This window comes from Protopterus annectens, chromosome 15.part0 (genome assembly GCF_019279795.1).
Source record: "Protopterus annectens isolate FY-2018-M chromosome 15.part0, PAN1.0, whole genome shotgun sequence".
In the NCBI taxonomy this organism is placed as follows: Eukaryota; Metazoa; Chordata; order Ceratodontiformes; family Protopteridae; genus Protopterus; species Protopterus annectens.
This window is the reverse complement of record NC_056749.1, coordinates 20,803,197-20,828,788: the sequence shown is the minus strand read 5'-3', so window position 1 is coordinate 20,828,788 and position 25,592 is coordinate 20,803,197. Positions and strand designations below refer to the sequence as shown.

Here is a 25,592-nt window from a genome sequence, read left to right as displayed (position 1 = left end):
ATGAGCATATCCTTCATGGATAAGAGAGAGGGGAGGGGCAGTCTACCATTTGTGCCAATACCTTTCAGTAGTGGTAGGACTGACATTTTGAAGCTTGTGTTATGAGCATATCCTTCATGGACAAGAGAGAGGGGAGGGGCAGTCTGCCCTTTGTGCCCTACCCTTCAGTAGTGGTAGGACTGACATTTTGAAGCTTGTGTTATGAGCATAGCATTCATGGATAAGAGAGAGGGGAGGGGCAGTCTGACCTTTGTGCCATACCTTTCAGTAGTGGTAGGACTGACATTTTGCAGCTTGTGTTATGAGCATATCCTTCATGGATAAGAGAGAGGGGAGGGGCAGTCTGACCTTTGTGCCATACCTTTCAGTAGTGGTAGGACTGACATTTTGCAGCTCATGTTATGAGCATATCCTTCATGGATAAGAGAGAGGGGAGGGGCAGTCTACCATTTGTGCCAATACCTTTCAGTAGTGGTAGGACTGACATTTTGAAGCTTGTGTTATGAGCATATCCTTCATGGACAAGAGAGAGGGGAGGGCAGTCTGTCCTTTGTGCCCTACCCTTCAGTAGTGGTAGGACTGACATTTTGAAGCTTGTGTTATGAGCATAGCATTCATGGATAAGAGAGAGGGGAGGGGCAGTCTGCCCTTTGTGCCCTACCTTTCAGTAGTGGCAGGACTCACATTTTGCAGCTCGGATATCCTTTTGGGTTTACTTCATGATATTTTGATTCAAATTTTCACTTTTGTTGGAGATGTAGTACTTACGAATGGTTTTCAGACATTAGAAGCATGTTGTCACTCACAGCTGCTCTCTGTGACTCTTTTGAGGTTTTTGCTTTAATAGCTGACATAACTATGTACTTCCATTAAATCCCCTGATGCTATACTTTAATAGCTGACATAACTATGTACTTCCATTAAATCCCCTGATGCTATACTTTAATAGCTGACATAACTATGTACTTCCATTAAATCCCCTGATGCTATACTTTAATAGCTGACATAACTATGTACTTCCATTAAATCCCCTGATGCTATACTTTAATAGCTGACATAACTATGTACTTCCATTAAATCCCCTGATGCTATACTTTCTTTTGCAGTTCCATGGTGATACGGGATCTGACTCTCAGAAGTGCTGCAAGTTTTGGCTCTTTTCACCTGATCCGATTACTGTATGATGAATACATGTATTACCTTATAGAACACCGAGTGGCGCAGGCAAAAGGCGAGACTCCAATTGCAGTGATGGGTGAGGTAAGGCACTGCTTTTTGACAGTATGTACCTCCAACATTTGAAGAAATAGTAGTATGTGTTTTATGTCATTGGAGAAGAGCCATCCTAGATGTTAGTTCAGATAGCCACAAAAATAAAACATTTATTTATTTATGAAGGAAGGAGTCTGCTTATATTTGCCATGTTATGGAGACCCAATTTAGCTGAGAGATTGTGAGTGTACTTATCCAGTCTGTTACCTGCATGCCAGGGAGCGCAATTTTTATCGACTTTATTAAACTGTCATTATTCCTTTAGCTTTGTGCTGTACATGAGTAAAGTTCTGATTATTCCCCGTATGACCCAGCTGTAGTTAGCAGCCCAAGCACTGTAAGATCATATGAGGGAGGGAAAGAGTGAGCAGTTGGGGGGGGGTGTCTGGTCCTTTGCAATGATGACCAGAGCAGGAGAACAGGATGCAGCATACAGGGCTGGAATATGCACTTGACTGTTCCAAGCTACAGTGTATAGTCACTGTATGGGAGGTGGGGTGTGCATGCCACTGTTTAGAGACAAATGTATAGTAGACCCTTGCACAAGTGAGTATGCATATCATTCACTTGTGACCTGGGAATTGGGCCATCGGCCAGAAAATTCTAATGTTTGCCTGGATGGTGGTGTCCCCTGATTGGCTTTCACCTTAAGAACAAATGAAACTGATGATTTTAGAGAGGTCGGCAGGAAGTAAGAATAAAAAAAAAATGTAAAAAAATCAGTCGTTATTCCATATTAATAGAGTTCGGTTGATATATATTTTTTTTTTGGATATATACTTTCTGATCTCTGCCTACTGAAAGTGTTTTGGAAGAAGTGCCTTTGTACTGATAAAATGCTAATTATAATGTCACGGCTGTGTCTGACCTGGGAGATGCTGTGAAGATGCTTCTCTCAGGTGGCACACACAGACATTCACCATGGAGTGCTCTGGTAGATATTCAGGAACATATGGATGTGAAAAGGAGGCGCAACAGTTGGGCATTTTGGTGGATGAGCAAAAAGTTCAGTTAGAACACATCAGAATAATATTGTAAAACCTGTGCAGAATAACATCCAGTTAAGAACGGTACAGTTATTCTTGAGAGCAGCTTAAGGGCAGCTACTGTTAAAGATGCAAATGTACCAAGGAGCTCAGAAGACAACAGTATCCTTGATTTTTTTTTTACATTTTGTATCCTTAATGCTTTAACTTTAATTTCTGTATTTGCTTAGGAGGTGCTATACACTGGCAGACTTTTTTGTTGTTGTATCTTTCGGCTTATCCCAGTTAGGGGTCGCCACAGCGGAACTCCGGTCCGCTAATGTTTGGTAATGGATTTTTACGTGCCGAGTTACCAGCCCTGATGCACAACCTTCAACGAAGGCACACCTGTTCACGCATGCCTCCACACAGAAGACACTCTAGCTAAGAATCGAACGCGACCATGTCTTGCTGTGAGGTGACAACGCTACCGCTGCACCACTACCGTGGGTTATACACTGGCAGACTAGCCCATTGAAATCATAACGTACCCTGTTAGAATAATTATTTTTATTTATTTATACTTCATCGGTTTAGTCTCATTTGGCCAGTGACCTATTTTGAGGTGAGACCCGAGATGCTCTTCATACTGATTAGGGGAAAGGGGGAAATTCCCTACTCTGTGATAAGTGCCATGGGTTCTTTTACATCCACCTGAGCTACTGTAAACTCATGTAGTGGGACCTCTTTTTAAAGTTTCAGTTCTTTAGAATCACAGTTCTGTGGGCCTTTCAAGAGGGCTGAGCACCGATCAGCAGATTGATTTCTGCTCTGCCAGTATGAAAACAGAAACTGACATTGAAACTGTCAGTGTAGGTAAAATTCAGTCAGTGGCTAATTACACAGCCTGGATGGCAAAAAATAAGAAATTTGGAAAACCTGAGAGAGAAAAAGAACTAGAAAAGGAGAAGAGAAATCTCTTGCTGGAAAGAATCCTGCAGCTGCTCAACAAAAAGCAGTTCAAGTTTCAGCTTTGGTACAGAAGAGGGCTTCCAGTAATTTAGAAGAGAAAAGTACATCAGATGTCTGTTTTACAGTAAGTGGAACATTGAATGAATATCGTCAACTCAGATAATAAAAGGTTGGAAAAAATAGAAGCTTAAACTAGCTATGTAGATGAAATGATAAAATTAGAAAAATTCTGCTGTACCAGGGAAAGTGGGAGGAACAGACTGTATTCATTTTATAAACGTACAGTTAAGCACCAGGACTGGATTTGTTAACTGAAAAGGCACATTGTGTGTATGCTTCAAATATGTCTATAAGAAAGCAGCTTATATTAACAAAGATACAATCCTACAAGCAGAAAAAGTTGATCCTGACAAAACTGTGGCAGAAAGGAAAAGTATTAAACATTCAACACAAGCAAGCATTTGTGCAAAATGATTATTTACTGTATACCAAGCAGAAGAGATGCAAATTTTTTCTAGCAATCAGGAAATATCGAGAGGAAGATGTGAGATTTAAGGTGCTGTATTCAACTATCTTCAGAATACACATATATATATATATATATAATTTAGATAGATTAGATAAATAGATACAAATATATGGATCTACCTTGTATCAACAAAATTACATTTCATTGAATTTTACTTACCCAACTCCACTTCTCCAAAACTTCACTAAACTGAAAGCATGGACTGCCGAAATTTTTTCCCTGTGAAAGGAACCATTTGGCCACCATGGTGAACTTTGCTGTTTTTTCAGTGTAGTGCGATCTTGGAGTTGGTATATTTAAGTAGGGGGAGGTGGGGGGGGGTTGAAGCCCCCCACTTTGGCAGGTTTAGTTTTGGCCCGTTTAGCTTTTTTCCTGTGCAGGCCAAGTGGTTCCTGTCACAGGGAAAGGATTTCGGTAGTCCGTGCTTTCGGTTTAGTGAAGTTTCAGAGAATGCAGTCAGGTAAGTAAAATTCAATGAAATGTAATCTTGTTGAGACAAGTTAGACCCATTATATATACAGATAGAGAGAGTCTGTGTGTGTGTGTGTGTGTGTGTGTGTGTGTGTGTGTGTGTGTGTGTGTGTGTGTGTGTGTGTGTGTAAGATCAAGGACAGATTTCGATGCAGAACAGGCTAAGGAGGAAATAGAAAAGTTTATCAAACAAGGAGTGAGCCAGCAATCAGGACAGGGCTCTGCTTCTCATTCTTCTAACAACAAAGCCCATACAGTGACTTTGCATTTGAAAACATTTCCATTGTTCTAAAGGAAAATGCTTGAATCATGAAAAAAAAAAAAGCAAAGGCACTGACTAGAAGAATCAGGAGTACCTTTGACTTGAACCAGAGGTTGGTGATGGGAAATGGAGATGATCAGGAGGAAGACAATCAACAATGAAATTAGTGAATAAATGGAAGACTGTAAAACATCAGTCCCACTGGATATAGGAATTGACAAGTGAAATACGGCTTTGCGAGAAAATGTGGTTGGGAAAGACCGGAATTTTATTGAGTTTGTTAAACGTGTAGATGAAAGTGTAAAGCATATACCCCACTTTATGTTCTTAATGTTTAGAAGGACACTGAAGGGAATAAAGAAATCCATCCATCCATCCACAGTCCTTTTCCCATTTTTGCACATGGGGTCAAGATGTGAGTTCAACAGTGACAGTCATCTAGAACCAAGGTTTACACTGCCAAATGGCTAAGCCTGTCATGGTAGTTCATCCACATTGCACACTTGCAACACAATCACACCTATGACCAGTTTAGAGTGCCCAATCCACCTACTGCATGTCTTTGGAATGTGGGAAGAAACTAGAGCACCAGGAAGAAACCCACGTGAACATAGAGAGGACATGCCGACTCCACACAGAAGGCACCTTAGTCAAGAATCGAACCTGGAAACCTCTTGCTGTGAGGTAACAACACTATCTGCTGTGCCACTGAGGAAATGAAGAAGTAACTGTAAGCAAAACAGCTTTTGTTCTTATTAATATTTGTATAAAAATTCATGATGTAAACTGCATTATATATATTAAGCAGTTTTGCTTAGTATGCACTCAGGTTTATTTTAAGTGTCAGGTGAGGGGAGTCTCACTAAGTGACTGCTGTGTATGTTAAATATGTTAAAGCAAGCAAGTACTGTTTTGGTTGAAAGATGGACATGCTTTGCACTGTAACAAGATATGAAAGGCTGGCTAGAAGCAAGATGAAGTTATAATGTGATCTTGCGCTACTGGGGTGGGGGTAGGATGTCAAATTGTAATTGATATATGTAGAATTAAGGTAATATTTTCCCTTATTTTTACAAGAGTGTATATCTAACTGTATTCCTTGGTTTAAACTGTAGACTTGAAAGTAAGACAAAATGATAAAAGCATGTGAAATGGTAGATTTCTTGCATCTGCAAAGTTATTAGCTTGTTTTTTTTATTTTTCCAAGTAGCAGTTGCTCTCTCTGGAAGATAGGAAGTCTGCATATGTGAGTTGTAGGCCAGGGGAAATAGGTACATTAGGTTCTGATTGAAATTTACAAAGAAACCTTCCTGCATCTGCAGTGTTGTTAGCTGATTTTTTTTTCTCTCATTACTTACTGGTTTTATTTGGAGACAATCTGTCTTTAGGTGCAATCAATTAATCTTGAGAGGTCAGAGCACTTTTTGCTGAGAGATATGTAACATTCAAAGGTACAGTGGCAAGCAGTTCAGTGAAAAATAAAGTTTGAAACTGTGGAAAGTGTATAAGTAGTAGTAGCCTCCTTAGCAGTATTGCATTAAGTAGAACCATGCAGAGTGTAGTTAATTTTATTCAGATGTATCCAGTATACGTTTTCAGAGCTAAAAGATGCTGAAAGCATGCAAGCCATTTTTCACATCTGGGAGGGGAATATAGATAACAGAAGAACAGGTAGCAGTCAATGTAAGAGGAAATGCAGCAGTAACATGTGTTTTAGCATGGATAACCTTAATTTAAGATTAGGTGTAGTGCCTGTAGGTGCAGCCATCAATTTGGGGCAACTGCTACTGTCTGGAGGGGTAAACTTCATTTGTTAAAAATGTGCATACTTTTTTGTGTTTATTCTAAGTTAAAGGGGATGAGGCACTGAAAATTTACTTAGCTTTTTGAGTGTTTTCATTTAAGCAAAAAGTCTTGAAAAATCTCACACAGTTCAAATAAAGATAAGAAGCAGCTGCTTAAAAGATCAGCCTGCCAAGCATTAGTGTGTGCATGTAAGTCCAAAGTTGGAAATACACGTTCAAAAGAATCATCATGTGTAATAGGTGGGAGTAATAGCTTTCTATCATAATGGCTAGCGTGTCCATATTGAATATATAAATGGTCTTAGAAGTGTAGACAATGCAAAGAGTATTGAATTATGTTAAGAAATGTAGGGTGCAAATAGCAATGTTGTAGGAAACCCATTTGGATAGAAATGAACATATGAATTTGACAAAGAAAAGATTCCAGGATGGACATTCATCAGAATATTAGGGACAAAAAAAAGGGGGAGCAATAATGCTAATTGCTAGAATCACTCCAATAGTGATAGAAGGCGAAAAAGACAATAATGGAAGATTTCTAGTAGTAAGGGACCATTGGCAGGGGAGGAGGATTATGTTGGCATATATTTACATTCCACCAAAACTGCTATTATGGAGCTGTAAAAATTTATTTTTTTTTATTTATTTTATTTTATATTTATTAAGCAGGAAAGTCCGACTGGATATCGGTCCATTTTCAGCGGAGGCCTGGGGAGAAAAGCTCCAGACATACATAACAGGTATAAATATGGTGAATTATTGCAAAATGGACATTTGTTCAACAATATATACACACATGTTCAAGATTTTCTAAAATACACACAGGAAATAGTTGGAAATTATTAACTGAATAGGAAATAGAGTTTACAACTGATTGGAAATCACATACATTTATAGTGGTGAACATACATGGTTGAGACAAGATATCTTCCTTACTTTAATACTTTCCAGTAGGTGAGAGACATATACTCTGTTTTCTAAATAAAGAATCAGAGTTTCTTTCCTGTAATAAGGTTTTCATCTATAGTTGATGTTTGAGTGGGGCTTAGTCAGGGTTTGTACAGGGACAAAGCCAATGCATTTTTAGGTGTTTCTTAAGCGATATTTTGAATTGGGTTAAGGAGGGAACTGTAGTAAGTTCTGCAGGAAGTAAGTTCCAGATTTTACTGGCAGAGTTGGAGAATAATGATTCACCAGCTGAATTGTTGGCTTTAACAGTTTGTACTAGCATTCTGTTGGAAGAACGTAGAGCTTTTAGGTTACTGTAGGGGGTGATAATATTTTTCAGTATGGGTGTACTGTCTGGTTGGTAGAGAATTTTGTGAACAACTATAAGTTGGTTATACTGAAGTTGGTAGGGTAGTTCTAGCCAGTCTAGTGATTTAAAGTTTTGACAGTGATAGGTTCTATAAGCTGATCCTGTGGCAAATCTGGCAATATTATTGTAGTAGCTAGTAAATTTATTGAGGTCAGATTTGCTTAGGTTTACAAAGATGGGTGAGGCATAAAGAAGGGCCGATAGCAGATGTGTACGGGCAATCACAGTCCTAACAGATGGGGTTAGGAATAGTTTATTCTTGTATAAAGAGCCTAGTTTCTTATTAACTGTTTCAATAATTTTGTCGACGTGAGCATCAAACTTAAGGTTATTGTTGATGATTACTCCCAGTAGTTTAGTACAACGTTCTGGGGAAATTATGGTACCATTGTTAGATGTTATGGTGAGAGGTGGTAGGGGCACCTTGCGAGTGGGGGTGAAGAGTAACAGTTTGGTTTTATTTGGGTTTAATAGTAGACGGCGACCAGTTCTCTACTTTGTTGAAAGTGATTTGGGATAAAGATTGTAAGTCTGTGGGGGAGGTGGCAGAGCAGATTAGGGTGGAGTCATCTGCATAGTGAATACCCGTTTCGTCTGGGATGACTTTGTGCAGGTCATTAATGAAGCTGGAGAATAGGAGGGGACCTAATATAGATGCCTGGAGGACTCCAAGCGTGTTTGGTAAAAGGGAAGATAGGTTATCTTTCCATAGTACAGCTTGTTGTCTGCCACTTAGTAAGAATGAAACCAGCTAATTGCTAGGTTATCTATGGAGAGTGATTTTAGTGTCTCTAAGAGTCGCTGGTGGTTTAGCATGTCAGATGCCTTGGATAGGTCTAGGAAGAGGGCTGACGAGCGCTTCTTGTTATTACGGTTTTGATTTATTTTGTGAGAGAAGAAGAGAAGGGCTGGGGTCGTACTATGGCGAGGTCTAAATCTGTGTGGGAGGGGGCTACGAGATTGTTCTGATTAAGATAGGCTAGAAATTGCTTATGGATACATTTTTCCATTATTTTAGGCAAAGGTGACAGGATGGCTATAGGCCTATAATTTGAGAGTTCAGTGGAATTTCCCCCTTTATAGAGAGGAATAATTTGGGAGATTTTCCAGATGGAGGGGATATAAGCTTTGAGAATAGCTCTACTTATTAATATTGAAATGGGATATGCTATTTTATCAGCGGATTTTTGGAGATACTCTGCGGGTAGTAGGTCTGCTGAAAGGGTGGTGGGTTTCAGTTTCTTAAGTAGGGACCTAATAAAAGATGTTGGTACTGGGTCAAACTTGAAGGGAGTGTTGTTATGGGGTGAGGGATTGGTGGAACTTGGGGTATTGGGAGATAGTTTGTTGGCAAGGGATTGCACGGTTTCTGTAAAGAAAGTGTTAAAGGTGTTAGCAAGAATTTTAGGAAGTTTTTGGAGGGTAGTCAAGGGGGTAGGGGTAGATGATTGTCCTGGGTGGAGAAGTTTATTTATGCCTGACCAGAATTTTGGTGGTTGATTTTGGTGCTTTTGTTGCAGATTACAGTGGTAGCTGTTTTTTTCTAACATAATGAACTTCTTTGTATCATTTCTTAACTGTTTATATATGAGGTGGTCTTTTGGGGATTTAGTGGTTCTCCAGGAGGCCCACGCTTTGTTTCTGCAAATAATTTTTTGTCTCGTACCATTTGACAGCCATGGTGCTACTTTATTATTGGTTCTGATAGTACGTTTGGGAGCATGGTTACATGGTTATCCAGGATAACAAGAAATTTAGAGTTAAAGTACACGAGTGCTTCATCTAGTGGAAGTAGTTTTAAGTCGGTCCAGTCACGAGTTAAGTTCATTTTGGAATTTAGCCTGAATAAAGTTCTTATTACTCCAAATGGTTTTAAAGGTGGATTGTTGAGGGATGTCATTTCTTTTCCTGATTATATAGGTGAGGAAGTGGTCACTGATGTCCTCAGGTAGGGTACCTGCTTTATATATATATGGGAGTTGGTTGTTTATAGGTCAGGAAGTGGTCACTGATGTCCTCAGGTAGGATACCTGCTTTATATATGGGGGTGGTTGTTTATAGGTCAGGAAGTGGTCACTGATGTCCTCAGGTAGGGTGCCTGCTTTATATATATATATATATATATATATATATATATATATATATAGGGGTGTCCTCAGGTAGGTTGCCTGCTTTATATATATATAGGGGTGTCCTCAGGTAGGTTGCCTGCTTTATATATATGGGGGTGTCCTCAGGTAGGGTACCTGCTTTATATATATGGGGGTGGTTGTTTATAGGTGAGTCAGGTAGAGTACCTGCTTTATATATATGGGGTTGGTTGTTTATAGGTCAGGAAGTGGTCACTGATGTCCTCAGGTAGGGTACCTGCTTTATATATATGGGGTTGGTTGTTTATAGGTCAGAAAGTGGTCACTGATGGCCTCAGTTAGGGTACCTGCTTTATATTTATATGGAGGTGTTTTTTTATAGGTCAGGAAGTAGTCACTGATGTCTTCAGGTAGGGTACCTGCTTTATATGTATGGGGTTGGTTGTTTATAGGTCAGGAAGTAGTCACTGATGTCCTCAGGTAGGGTGCCTGCTTTATATATATGAGGGTGTCCTCAGGTAGGGTGCCTGCTTTGTATATATATGGGGGTGGTTATTTATAGGTCAGGAAGTGGTCACTGATGTCCTCAGGTAGGGTACCTTGCATTATATATATGGGGGTGTCCTCAGGTTGGGTGCCTGCTTTATATATATGGGGGTGTCCTCATTATATATATGGGGGTGTCCTCAGGTAGGGTGCCTGCTTTATATATATGGAAGTGTCCTCGGGTAGGGTGCCTGCTTTATATATATGGGGATGTCCTCAGGTAGGGTACCTTCTTTATATATATGGGGGTGTCCTCAGGTAGGGTGCCTGCTTTATGTATGGGAGTGTCCTCAGGTAGGGTACCTGCTTTATATATATGGGGGTGGTTGTTTATAGGTCAAGAAGTGGTCACTGATGTCCTCAGGTAGGGTGCCTGCTTTATATATATATGGGGGTGTCCTCAGGTAGGGTACCTGCTTTATATACATGGGGGTGTTTTTTATTAATATCCAATCGGGGATACTTTCCTTATCATTAGGCTTATTGATTCTGGTAGGGGAAGATATGACCTGGGTGAAGCCATGCAAATTTATATGGGTGGTGGGGAAGTCTGAAGAACAGGTATTCCAGTCAATAATAGTTACTTGGGGGCAGTTAATGGACAGCCATTGGAGGATACCCTCCAAAGTATTTGTGTTGTTACCTGGAGGAATATAGATACACGCAATGTTTATAGATTTGTGTTTATTGATTTGGACCTTAGTGATGAGTATTTCTGAATTGTCAGTTATCAAGGCATGTGGAGTAATAGTTTTGGTTACTTCTAGTGTGGATTTATACAGGATGGCTGTCCCCCCCTCCCTTTTTAGAGATGCGATCAAGTCTTAATATATTGTAACCTGGGGGGTTTAACCTCATTATCAGACGTAGTAGTTAGGAAAAGTATTCAACTTTGATCAGGGGATATTTATCGGTGGAGACGAATTTTAATTTGAGGATTTATTAGGGGATCCTAGAAGGGAAAATGTAACAAAAGAGGGTAGATTTCTGAAGAACTATATGTGGACATTTGGTGTGTAAGATGCAAATTCAGTATGCAGGAAATCATTGAGAATTTATGCATTATTCCCTAAGGCAGAAAAACTGGACTGGACTAGGTAGAATGTGTACTTCTAATTAACATGTATATGTAATCGAAAGCTTTGACACAGAAAAGCCAATAATTTTTTTCAGGTCATGCACCAGTAAAAACTAAGATAACAGTGCAGGATGATGAATTAAAAAAAGCTCTGTTAAGTTAAGCATGATTCAATTTTCCATGCATGTTTGACATTGTAAATTGCTTCTTGAACTAAATAGTATATTCTTGTATCTGCAAATATATTTTAGTGTATATTTGTGTATGTAAATATGTTTTTTGTTCATTTCATATGTGATCCTAGTCACTAATTGGCCCACTGAGATCAGTACACTACCCTGGTAAGCAGATACAGGTAAATAAAATGAGACACAGGTGTATTCCTGCTTACTTGTTAAACAGAGAAGCATTTAAGGAGAGGTAGTAGAAATTATACAAGTGTTATTAGGGAAGATAGAAATGTCTTCAGAAGGGATAACTAGTGAGTGTGACAAAATGAAAGTGGGATTTAAAATAGGGCAGGCGTAAAACAGAACGAGATATGGGGGAAAAGTAATATGAATTATTTAGAGAGGCTGGCAAAGATTAACGTATTGCACAATAAAGGGAATCTCACGGAACAAAAAGGGGTGCAACTGCAGCATGATAAAGAGAAACTAGGGCAGTATTTGTATAATGCATGAGTTCAGTTTGATTGCTATTAACTATTTTTGATAACAACCCAAGAGCACAAAAGCATTTAGCATAGCAGTTTAGGCAACAGAAAGTGGAAAGGGATGTTGCCAAAATAGGGAGCCTGTGTCAAGAAAAATAATGAGAGGTATTAGAGATATTTCAGGGATTTTGTGAAAATTTGAGTAAAGCCAAGGAAATTCAGGCAGTGGTTGCATTTTAATTTGTTTTCCTGAAATGCATCTTTTGTGGAGTAATTGTTCAGCTGCATCTTGGTCTTGTGTATTTGTACAACACTGCAAGCTGGGTGTTATCCTTAGGTTTAGGTGTGCCTTTGGGTAAACAGTTATGAGAAGTGTTCGATCGTAATCCCACCCAGGAAGAAGAGCTGTGTCCCACCAGTCGAAGTGGCTAGGAAGACGTAAGATGTGAACGATGCTATTACTCTTTTCACTGCTGTAGGATACCTTACCTGTGGGTAGCCTGACGTCAGAGACATTACCATCACCTAGTGCAAGGACGGATCAAGGCTTAATCCAGTAGAGCATCAGCTGCAGTAGTACACACTACAACAACCGCCTTTAAAAGTGTTCTAGGCCAGAAGATCTGTGGAAGCTGCTACTTGGACTTTGGTGCATACCTTCTCCAAGCATCACTAGCTATATTCTTATTTTAGGAGCAGAGCAGGGTTTGTCATTGCAGATTTGCAGGGAATGCCATCCCCCAGCCTAGGTCTCATCCAAGATATGCGCTGCATTATTGCTCTTCCTCTCTACAGCTGTGATCCTTATGATGGGTGTAATACAGTAGTTTAGTAATTCACTGTAACAGCAGAGTTTTGAATACAGGGTTCATTGCTGAAGTACAGGCTTCCTCCCTCTGACCTCATGATTCTGTGATGTCTTGAATTTAAGGGGTTTCTCTGTCTACCCTTTCCATCTCTGCATCTTTCTCATGAAAATTAGGCAGAGGGGTATAGTATCTGCAGGCCTGCCTAAAACTGAGCCCCCCTTTTTACAGGCCTCGCATGGAAGGCACACATGCTTGCTTGCATTTCTCCTTGTCTTTTTCACAAAAGAAAAGAGTTAAGGATGAATTGAGCTGTTCTGCTTGTTTCTGCCTGTCATCCTATTGACATACTTGGTTTGTGAGTAGACAACCTTATTCTAGGGATAGTCAGAACTCTGGCGGTTTGACTGCATCTGCAGATGTTCGCTTGTGGATACTATGATGAATACTGCAGCAGTGATTCAAGGCTCTGTACATTTGTAGTTACAGTGAGCTGATCACACAGCTGCCCTGAAGTTTAAGTTGCAGTTACTTCAGTTTGCAGGAAATTGCAAACTAGTTGCACAGTGATGAACTGGCTGGCTCTGGAAACACATGCAGTTATGCGCCAACACGCTGTATCACTGTATCCATTGGTATGGGCACATGGATACTTTCAAATGAGGCATTTTGTAGAAAGCCATGCCAAACTATAACTGATATAGATGATATAACCAACTAACCAAGAAGCCATCCAGGAGGATCCACTCCTAGATCAGTTGATGCATTTGTCACGTCTGTTATGAGGTGCTGCTGATAGTCATGCACTGTCCTGGACCCTGTCATGTGGTGCCCATTTCCCTTTAAGTAGAAAGCCCCATACTTCATTCTGTTCCTTTAATGATTCTGCTCTTCTTTTTCTCCATGTACTGCTTCTGAGCATGCCACTGTGACGCCTGCCTCTATGCAACAGTTCCTTGGTTCCTTAGTCCTTATGAAAGCTTTGTCTTCTAGCCCCTCCTTCAGGTGGCCAGTGCTTTTTCAATGTTCACATGGTGTTTCTGTTCTTGTTGCTGTGGCTGTTAATAGCACTCAGCATGCACTTATCAGGGTTAATCCTGGAACTGTGTCACTACTCATTAAAGTTTCTCCTTTCATTGCCCATCATTGTCCCTTGTACTGACTTTTCTTCCTTCAGAGCTGTCCCATGTAGCCATTGTCTTGCATATACTACTGTCCCTCTTTGCCTTCCTACAGCATCTTTCCCATTCTGTACAATCTTACACAGTTAGCTTTCATTTCTCTTCTGGTATCTTGTGTCCTAATCCTTGCAGTTCTCTTTCTTTTCGTCTCGCCCTTCCTTGTTTCCCTCGTATTTTGCCAAAAGTTATCTCTCGTTTTTTTTCTGTGAACTCTGTATTTGTACCACTTGCAGATGAACTAATTTGGCATGTTGGCTGTAAGTATTCATAGGTTCATACTAGGCTATCTGCCCTGGGGCAATTATAAGCCTAGCCCGATTCTGTATGGCTTACGCCACCCCTTGATTTGAGTATACTGTGCCCTTTTTAAGGTTTAGTTTACTGTGCCTCTGTCTAATAGTAACACGGGAGTAATCCCTGGGACAAACCTACGATCCCCCATCCACCTATCGAGATTCTTCTTGAAGAGATTCAGTGAGGTGCTCTGCCTCACATGAACTGGAATTCTATTCCAGAGCGAAGGGAGCCTCTGGGTTATGAACCTGTCCCTCCAGCAAGTTCTATTTATTTCTGTGCTGAGGTTCAAGTCCCTCGAGCGTGTGGCTCTAAGGGATTTAGATTTACTGAGGTGGAGCATGTCCATTAATTCTGGATTTGACATAGCTTTGTATGTCAGGCATGGATCGCCTCGAAGTAGGCGGTATGCAACTGAGTAGAGCTGGAGTTTTTTTAACCGAGCAGCATATGGCATCTGTTTGAGACCCTTGATCCTCTTGGTGAGATACTTTTGGGGTCTTTCTAATTGCTGCAGGTGTCGGGTAAGGTACATCCCAAAAGGGGCATTGTATTCTATGATGGGCCTGATGAGGGATGAATAAAAGGGCACGATTACCTCTCTTGATCTAGATGTGAAACCCTTCGTGATGAGGTGGGCTATGTAGAAGGTCTTTCTAACCACTTTGGCAATGTGGTTTTCAAAGGAGAGATTGCTATCAACTTGGGTCCCCAGGTCCCTAATAACTTTCTCTGTACTTAATGGGTTTCCGCCTATGTGGTAATTTGTGGGCACATTGTTTTTGCCAAAGGGTATGACTATACATTTTTTGGCATTTAGCTTTAAACCATGGTGCTGGCACCAGTTATCTGTCTCTGTGAGACCTTTTTGAAGGATGTTTGTGTCAGCTGGAGAGTTGATTATGGCGCCCAGTTTGCAGTCGTCTGTGAACTTGGTGAGCCATAGTCCTCCCACGTTTGCCTGTACCTCGGAAAAGTATATACCGAAGAAGAGTGGTCCCAGGACAGAACCCTGTGGGACGCCACTTGTGACCGGTTTCGAGTCTGACATGGCTCCAGCAACTCTCACTCTGTGGGTTCTGTCTTTGAACCAGTTTGCGACCCATCCTGTGACATAGGGGTTTATATTTAAGCTGGATAGCTTATCTATGATGCCCGAGTGGGGTATTGTGTCAAATGCCTTTGCAAGGTCCAGATAGGCTGTGTGGACTACCTTCCCTTCATCTATGGCTTTGGTGACTGTTTCAAAGAAGTCAACCAGGTTCATAAGGCAGGATCTGCCCTTGACAAAGCTGAACTGGGTAGGATCTAGTGTCTGTAGGTCCCCAATGTCTTTGTTTATGAGCTCCATGATGATTCTCTCCATTCTGGAGAGAACTTGGCTATCTTACCACTAGACTTCTTTCCTTCCTGTCTGTGATGTCATGCAGTCTTGCCACATCCATTTCTTGTTCCAGTTGTTCTTTTTCACCTGATTCCCAATGTTTTGTTTAGTCTCCCATAAGGCACTGTGTAGAAAACATTGTTGAAGTGTAAGTATGTTGTGCCCTTTCAGTTCTTCAGTGATGCAATCCTTCTTATGGGTCAGAATCACCTGGAAAAGCTTCCCTGATGGAAGCAAATCCTTATTATAATCCTGAGTACAATTAGAAAACAGCTCATTGTTTTCCATGTTAAACTGTACTGCTCAGTCAGTGTCACTTGTTTGTGTGATTTATTTTATGTCACACCCCACTCATCTTTTATAGCGGATTCACATCAGTGACCCTCCTTTGCACAAGCACCAATGCTTTTTTGAGGCATATCCCAGACATAACTCATAAGTGATCAGGACCTGTGCACATTTGTATGTGAACCTCATTCTGTTGCAGTTTTGGTCAGTGACTTAGGCCTTGCAGCTAGCTCCAAGTGTCTTAAGCATAGTTTGACCAGGGTAGGTAATATTTTTAATATAACTCTCCTTGTTTATAGGTTCATAGGTAGGTGCTAGGTTATCTGCCTGAAGGCATTTATAAGCCTAGCTTTCGCCACCCCCTTAGATTAGTTCCCTGTGCCTCTGTTAAAAACTTTCTACCCTTTCCATAGCAGAGGATGGTTTCGATCCATCGACCTCTGGGTTATGGGCCCAGCACACTTCTGCTGCGCTACTCTGCTGTTTTTTTTTTTTTTTACAGCCTTACAGTCAACATGCCAAATTACTTCGTCTGCAAGTGGTACAGATGTTCTTCATCTCACATTGCTGCAGTCCTAACACTTGGGTAGTCCGCTGTCCCTCGGTCGGCCCGAATATCAGAGTATAAGGCTGACGTCGGTCAAGGCGCATTTGACTGACATCAGAACGTCAGGGTACAAATGCGCATGACCGACGTCATATCCTCAGTCTTTTTTGCCGCATGGTCCGATGCAGAAGCAGTGTTGCAAGTGCCGTTCGGCGTTCTGAAATTTTTCGAATTCGGAGTTTCAGACCGAAGTCAGAGTTGGTTAAGTACCCCGTTGGGGAATATTTTAGTTTTTCTTGCCTCAGTGGTTTACCGGATGTCAGAAAAAGTGAATAACTGTATTTCTTGTGGGAAACAGATACCGCATAGGGATTACCATAATTTGTGTATACCTTGTTTGGGACCTGAGCACGACGTTGTTGGGTGTCGCTTTTGTGCTAGGTTCAATAAACGCACTATTAAGCGAAGGTTAGATTGTGCCAGGTTGGTCTTTGGGAAGCGGTGCAATTACAATATGCCGTTGGATGCTCCGACGCCGGCTTCCTCAAAGAAGCGCAAAGACAAGGCAGTCAAACCTAGGTTAGAGGAGTCGTCCGAACCGGACGCCGGTTCTTTAGAGACGTCAGTGGAACCGGTGGTTCCGGCGGAGGCCTCTCTGGAGTCCCAGGGAGAAACTTTGATTTTACAGGATGTGGCCTCCCAGGAGGCAGGTCAGGCTGCAGGGGCTTCTCAGATAACTGTACTCCCCTCCCTTCCTAAGGTGTCTAGGCCCTCTCTTTCTGTTTCCAAGGCTTCTCCTAGAGGCAGGTCTAGTTTAGCTTCTGTGGGTGTCACTCCTAGTTCTTCAGGTTCTGTGCCCAAGAAGCACATGCTTAAAATGGCAGAAGATTTAATTACTTTAATTAGAGGCTCTATGCCCCCTCCTGATAAGAGGCCTAGGATGGAACCAGTGTTGGGGATTATGAGCAGGCTTCGGATGTGTCTGAGTCTTGGCTGAAGACTTGCAGGAGTATTCTCCTTATTCTGATTCTGATGTGGATGATTCTACTCCTTCTGCTTCTCCTCCTGAGGATTTTTCTTTTCAGAGACTCTTCACTCCATGAGAGAGCATTTTAAATGGGAAGGTCAGGACTTCTCTGATTCCAGGAAAAGGCTTAGGGAAATTTTGTTTTTACCCCAGCATAGGCCTTTGGCTATACCTCCTGTTCTGAATGTGGTGGAAGATGTGTTTGCAGAGGCTTCTCTTAATCCTGATTCTTTGCCTCCTGCGCCTGTTAAACCAGATAGGTATTACAGGGTCCCTGAAGCTCATAAGTATCTTTTAAGAGTCCTAGGGCAGACCCAGAAACTGTTAGCCAGGGGCCTAAGGGTGTTAAGGCTTCTGTTGTCAAGAATCCGGTTCCTGCAGATAAAGAGGCCAGGGCCTTGGATAGATGGGGAAAGAAAGTCTATACTTCTTCCACTCTAGCCATGAGAGCTTTGAATTGCCAGTTTCACATGTTGAAATATCAGAATTATCTCCTTTCACAATTGAAGTCTAAGGTTGATGCTCTGGCGGAAGGTATTGATTGTAAAGAGTTACAAGATTTAGTGCATGTTTCGGAACAGGTGGGTAAGCATTCTTTGCAATGTGGTTTTGATGCTGTACAGGCCTCGTCTAGGGTGGCTGCCACTGGGTCAGTTCTTCGCAGGCATGCCTGGCTGAGGGATCAAAATTTATCTGACCATGTTAAAACAAGGATTTTGGATGCTTCTTTACAATCTGATGTCTTGTTTGGTTCTCCTGTTGAAGCAGTTTTAAAGAAAATGGAAGACAAGGCTAAGTCTATGCAGACTGTTAAAGATTTTTGCAGGTTCTACCTCCCAAGTTTGGTAGAAATTGTCCTACTAAGGGGTGGACGTATCCTTCTTATGATTCCGAGTCTAGCGGTAGATCTTGGCGTGGCAGGGGCAGAGGTCAGGGCTCTTTCAGGCCTAGAACAGGGAGTTCTCCTGCACAGTCTTGGTGAGGGCAGGGGACAGACCTTTCGTAAACAGACCCAATGACCTACCTTTTCAGCTGCCAGAACCTTCTCGCCTGGCAGCACCTTTGGGAGGAAGGTTGGCACTTTTCAAAGAAAATTGGAGTATAATTACCCAAGACAGATGGGTATTGGATATCATACACCACGGTTACAGGTTTTATTTCCATACCTTGCCTCCTTTCAAAGGCATGCCAGACATTCCTCCTCAACAAAGAATAGAGGCTCACAAGCAAATTTCTCTGTTACTCCAAATAGGGGCCATACAGCCGGTTCCTATGCCAGAAAGGGGCCTAGGATTTTATTCTCGCCTGTTCCTAGTACCAAAAAAGGGGAACACATGGAGACCAATTTTGGATTTATCTATCCTCAACACTTATCTGGACATTCCCAAGTTCAAAATGTTGACGTTACAACAGCTTTTACCTCTACTGGGCAAGGATCACTGGATGGTAACTTTGGATCTCAAGGAGGCTTACCTCCATGTTCCTATCAGACTAAGTTGCAGGAAGTATCTGCGTTTTCGGACTGGGACTTCTCACTATCAGTTCTCTGCATTGCCCTTTGGCTTATCTACTGCGCCCAGAGTATTCACGAAAGTTCTGGCTCCAGTGATAGCTTTCTTCAGGCTAAAAGGAATACAAATCTATCCTTATTTGGACGATTGCCTGATTCTGGCTCAAGGAAGGGACGAGCTTCTTCATCATTTGGAATATGTGATAGCAGTGCTAAGATGCCTGGGGTATTCTGTGAACGAAATAAAGTCCAGTCTAGTACCCTCTCAAGACATGTGCTTTCTGGGTGTAAGGCTGAATACAGCATCCCAGATGGCCTTTCTAACCCCGGACAAACAAAAGAATCTTTCCCTTTACTTCCATCAACTATCTCTTCAGTCCGGGCTGACTGCAAGGACAGTCCTTCAAGCCTTAGGGTTCATGGCATCTTGTATTCTGGTGCTTCCCAATGCCAAACTGCATATGAGGAAGCTGCAATGGTATCTCAAAAATGTATGGACACAGCACTGCCAGGATCTGGACACTGTCATTCAAATAATACCTTGCATTCAAAAGGAATTTTTGTGGTGGGCTCAGGAATGTCACCTAAACAAGGGACTCTCTGTGACCCGGCCAGAGGCGAGTCAGATTTTAACGACAGATGCCTCAGACAAAGCTTGGGGAGCTCATCTAAATGGAAAGTGGATACAAGACAAGTGGCCTGTCAGACTACAGCATCTACATATCAACTTGAAGGAGATGTTAGCAGTCCAGTTTGCATTAATAGCTTTCAAGGATTTACTTCTTCCAGGGCAGGTGTTGATTCTAACAGACAACACAACTGTCATGTGGTACATCAACAAGCAAGGGGAACACATTCTTATCCTCTATGCAGGCAAGCAATGATTTTGTGGGAGACTGCTCTCAGTTTAAAACTAAATCTTCAGGCAAGGTTTCTGCCGGGAGCACAGAACTCCTTAGCAGATGTGTTAAGCAGACAAATCATGGATCCCCACGAGTGGAAACTGGATCTTCATGTATTTCAGAAATTGACAGTGTCATGGGGAACTCCAGACATAGATCTGTTCGCTTCTCCACTAAACCACCAGCTGCCAAAGTTTTGCACGAAGAGGTTTCATCCCACAGCTTGGAAAGTGGATGCTCTTTCTTTCAGTTGGAAAAATCTTCATGTGTATGCCTTTCCACCTCTGCCTCTCCTCCCAAAGGTACTTCTGAAGGTCAGACAGGACAAGCCAAGGATGATTTTGATAGCTCCAGATTGGCCTCGACAGCACTGGTACCCATTACTGAGAAGTTTAGTACGGAAGCCTCCATGGCCTTTGCCTTTGATTCCACACCTGTTGTCCCAGGAGGACAGTCATTTGCTCAATGTCAAACTTCACTCTCTTCACCTAACAGCCTGGCATATTCTGTTTTGAACTATAGAGGGTCTCATCTACCACAACAAGTTTTGAATGTGATTTTGGAAGCTAGAAGGCCTAGTACAAGGAAAGTGTACGCAGATAAATGGAAGAGATTTTTGTTTTGGAGTGCAGCAAAGGATTTGGATGTTTCTGAGCCTAATTTAAGTGTGGCTCTTCAATATCTTACTGAGTTATTGGACAAAGGTTTGTCCTTCTCTTCTATTAAGATTCATGCTGCAGCAATTTCAGCTCACTACGACTGTGACCCACCATTGTTTTCTCATCCTTTGTTCAAGCAATTTCTTAGAGGGGCAAAGAATATAAGACCCCCACGAAGAGCTCCTACTCCTGCTTGGGATCTCAATTTTGTGTTGGAGAAACTCACTCTACAACCTTTTGAGCCTGCAGCTACTGCTGAGTTGAAATATTTGTCATGGAAGACTGCTTTTTGTTGGCCATTACCTCTGCAAGAAGGGTTTCTGAATTGCAGGCCCTTATGGCAGTTGAGCCTTTCTTAATTTTCCATAAGGATAGGGTATCTTTACGTACTAATCCTTCCTTTATGCCTAAAGTGGTTTCTAGTGTGGCTTTAAACCAAACTATTCATTTGCCTACTTTTTATGCAAATCCCCAAAATAAAGGGGAAAAGATTTTGCACACTTTAGATGTACACAGGCAGTTGCGATATTATTTGGACAGAACTAAAGGGTTCAGGCAATCTCAGCAGTTATTAGTTTCTTTTGCTTTGTGTTCTCAGGGCAAGCCCGTGTCAAAACAAACTATTTCTAAGTGGATTGGGTTTTGCATTGCTTTCTGTTATTCCCATCATGGCAAAGAGATTCCAGCTGGGATTAGGCCTCATTCCACTAGGGCTACTGCCACTTCAACAGCTTTTTTGAGGGGTGGCAACTAAGGATATTTTGGAGGCAGCTACTTGGAGTTCAGTGCATACTTTCTCTAGGCATTACCACCTTCCACTGTACTCTAAATCCAGGGCTGGTTTTGCCACTGCTGTTTTGCAGGGCATTTTGGCATCTCCTGCTTCATTATAGTTTAGCCATCCTCCCTTACCTCTGCTTTGGGATTCTACCCAAGTGTTAGGACTGCAGCAATGTGAGATGAAGAACATAGTACAGTTTTGTACCTACCATAAATGTAGATGTTCAAGATCCACATTGCTGCAGTCCAATACCCTCCCTCCTTCCCTCTGTAGTTTGAGGCGGTTGTGTGGGCTGGGTTATCAATCTGAGGTATATTGTATATGTTGTTTATATTGTACATATTTTTAGTGTTAGGTTGGTTGGTTGTTTGGTTGTTGTCTATGGGTTTTGACCTTTCTTTTTAGGGTCTTCTGACATCTGGGGCAAGAAAAGACTGAGGATATGACGTCGGTCATGCGCATTTGTACCCTGACGTTCTGATGTCAGTCAAATGCGCCTTGACCGACGTCAGCCTTATACTCTGATATTCGGGCCGACCGAGGGACAGCGGACTACCCAAGTGTTAGGACTGCAGCAATGTGGATATTCGAAGATCTACATTTATGGTAGGTACAAAACTGTACTTTACAGAGTTCACAGAAAAAAAAGAATTTTTGTCCTTCTACTACCACCACTACACATGTGTCTTCGTGACAGCTTGCTGTCCAGGAAAGTGTTTTTGCTAGGCCCTTAATGAGTTGGGGAGGGTGACACAAGTACCTGCTGTCATCTATGGCCATCAGAGGAGTTGTGAAGTTTTCCTGCCTACATGCTGCCTTAGCAGTGGTGCAGATAATAATGTCATATGCAATCCCCAGTGTGTCTTTGTTAGTACCTGCATTCTATGTGCACATCTCCAGAGTGTCTTTGTTAATACCTGCATTCTATATGCACATCCCCAGAGTATCTTTGTTAGTACCTGCATTCTATGTGCACATCTCCAGAGTGTCTTTGTTAATACCTGCATTCTATATGCACATCCTCAGAGTGTCTTTGTTAGTGCCTGCATTCTACATGCACATCCCCAGAGTGTCTTTGTTAGTACCTGCATTCTATATGCACATCCCCAGAGTGTCTTTGTTAGTACCTGCATTCTATATGCACATCCTCAGAGTGTCTTTGTTAGTACCTGCATTCTATATGCACATCCTCAGAGTGTCTTTGTTAGTACCTGCATTCTATATGCACATCCCCAGAGTATCTTTGTTAGTACCTGCATTCTATGTGCACATCTCCAGAGTATCTTTGTTAGTACCTGCATTCTATATGCACATCCCCAGAGTGTCTTTGTTAGTACCTGCATTCTATATGCACATCCCCAGAGTGTCTTTGTTAGTACCTGCATTCTATATGCACATCCTCAGAGTGTCTTTGTTAGTACCTGCATTCTATATGCACATCCTCAGAGTGTCTTTGTTAGTGCCTACATTCTATATGCACATCCTCAGAGTGTCTTTGTTAGTACCTGCATTCTATATGCACATCCCCAGAGTATCTTTGTTAGTGCCTGCATTCTACATGCACATCCCCAGAGTGTCTTTGTTAGTACCTGCATTCTATATGCACATCCCCAGAGTGTCTTTGTTAGTACCTGCATTCTATATGCACATCCTCAGAGTGTCTTTGTTAGTACCTGCATTCTATATGCACATCCTCAGAGTGTCTTTGTTAGTACCTGCATTCTATATGCACATCCCCAGAGTATCTTTGTTAGTACCTACATTCTATATGGACATCCCTAGAGTATCTTCGTTAGTACCTGCATTCTATATGCACATCCCCAGAGTGTCTTTGTTAGTACCTGCATTCTATATGCACATCCTCAGAGTGTCTTTGTTAGTACCTGCATTCTATATGCACATCCTCAGAGTGTCTTTGTTAGTACCTGCATTCTATATGCACATCCCCAGAGTGTCTTTGTTAGTACCTGCATTCTATATGCACATCCTCAGAGTGTCTTTGTTAGTACCTGAATTCTATATGCACATCCCCAGTGTGTCTTTGTTAGTACCTGCATTCTATATGCACATCCTCAGAGTGTCTTTGTTAGTACCTGAATTCTATATGCACATCCCCAGTGTGTCTTTGTTAGTACCTCCATTCTATGTGCACATCTCCAGAGTGTCTTTGCAAGTACCTGCATTCTATATGCACATCCTCAGAGTGTCCTTGTTAGTACCTGCATTCTATATGCACATCCCCAGAGTATCTTTGTTAGTACCTGCATTCTACATGCACACCCTCAGAGTGTCTTTGTTAGTACCTGCATTCTATATGCACATCCCCAGAGTGTCTTTGTTAGTACCTGCATTCTATATGCACATCCTCAGAGTGTCTTTGTTAGTACCTGCATTCTATATGCACATCCCCAGAGTGTCTTTGTTAGTACCTGCATTCTATATGCACATCCTCAGAGTGTCTTTGTTAGTACCTGCATTCTATATGCACATCCTCAGAGTGTCTTTGTTAGTACCTGCATTCTATATGCACATCCCCAGAGTGTCTTTGTTAGTACCTGCATTCTATATGCACATCCTCAGAGTGTCTTTGTTAGTACCTGCATTCTATATGCACATCCTCAGAGTGTCTTTGTTAGTACCTGCATTCTATATGCACATTCTCAGACTATCTTTGTTAGTGCTTGCATTCTACATGCACACCCTCCGTGTCTTTGTTAGTGCCTGCATTCTACATGCACATCATCAGAGTGTCTTTGTTAGTACCTGCATTCTATATGCTTATGCTTAGAGTGTCTTTGTTAGTACCTGCATTCTATATGCTTATGCTTAGAGTATCTTTGTTAGTACCTGCATTCTATATGCACATCCTCAGAGTGTCTTTGTTAGTACCTGCATTCTATATGCACATTCTCAGACTATCTTTGTTAATGCTTGCATTCTACATGCACACCCTCCGTGTCTTTGTTAGTGCCTGCATTCTACATGCACATCATCAGAGTGTCTTTGTTAGTACCTGCATTCTATATGCACATCCTCAGAGTGTCTTTGTTAGTACCTGCATTCTATATGCACATCCTCAGAGTATCTTTGTTAGTACCTGCATTCTGTATGCACATCCTCAGAGTGTCTTGTTAGTGCCTGCATTCTATATGCACATCCCCAGAGTATCTTTGTTAGTACCTGCATTCTGTATGCACATCCTCAGTGTCTTTGTTAGTGCCTGCATTCTGTATGCACATCCTCAGTGTCTTTGTTAGTGCCTGCATTCTGTATGCACATCCTCAGTGTCTTCGTTAGTGCCTGCATTCTGTATGCACATCCTCAGTGTGTCTTTGTTAGTACCTACATTCTATATGGACATCCCGAGAGTATCTTTGTTAGTACCTGCATTCTATATGCACATCCTCAGAGTGTCTTTGTTAGTGCCTGCATTCTATATGCACATCCCCAGTGTGTCTTTGTTAGTGCCTGCATTCTGTATGCACATCCTCAGAGTGTCTTGTTAGTGCCTGCATTCTACATGCACATCATCAGAGTGTCTTTGTTAGTACCTGCATTCTATATGCACATCCTCAGAGTGTCTTTGTTAGTGCCTGCATTCTGTATGCACATCCTCAGAGTGTCTTGTTAGTGCCTGCATTCTATATGCACATCCCCAGAGTGTCTTTGTTAGTACCTGCATTCTATATGCACATCCTCAGAGTGTCTTTGTTAGTACCTGCATTCTACATGCACACCCTCAGAGTGTCTTTATTAGTGCTTGCATTCTACATGCACCCCTCAGACTATCTTTGTTAGTACCTGCATTCTATATGCACATCCCCAGAGTGTCTTTGTTAGTATCTGCATTCTATATGCACATCCCCAGAGTGTCTTTGTTAGTACCTGCATTCTATAGTCAGACACACTGACGTCCCGCTCACCAGACTGAGTAAGGAGAAGGTCACAGTAAGCTGCCTGTCGGGCGCTAGAATCCGCCACATAACGCAAGCACTCAGGTCTCTCAACAGCAGGTACAAATATGACTCAGTCATTGTCCACGCTGGTGTAAACGACCTGAGACGTACCTCCTTGGACTACATGAAAAGAGACATTGAGGAGCTCTCTGATTATGTAGCCCAGGCAGGTATGACCCTGACCTTGAGCAGTATCCTACCTTCACCAAGAATGATGCCACAATACAGAGATAAGATGATCAGCTTTAACAATTGGCTTAAACACTGGTGTCATTCAAAGGGGATCCAGTGTCT

The 25,592-nt window shown here is 41.8% G+C and overlaps 1 protein-coding gene across 3 annotated transcripts in view; it reads left to right on the top strand.

Moving 5' to 3' along the window:
- RFX1 (regulatory factor X1) overlaps positions 1–25,592 on the top strand; it is a 1,726,663-nt gene that overhangs the window by 1,616,793 nt on the left and 84,278 nt on the right. For all 3 annotated transcript variants that reach the window (XM_044057089.1, XM_044057092.1, XM_044057093.1), the window contains exon 19: positions 1,107–1,260. In XM_044057089.1, the coding sequence (XP_043913024.1) occupies positions 1,107–1,260 (154 nt within the window). The remainder of the gene's footprint in view (positions 1–1,106; positions 1,261–25,592) is intronic.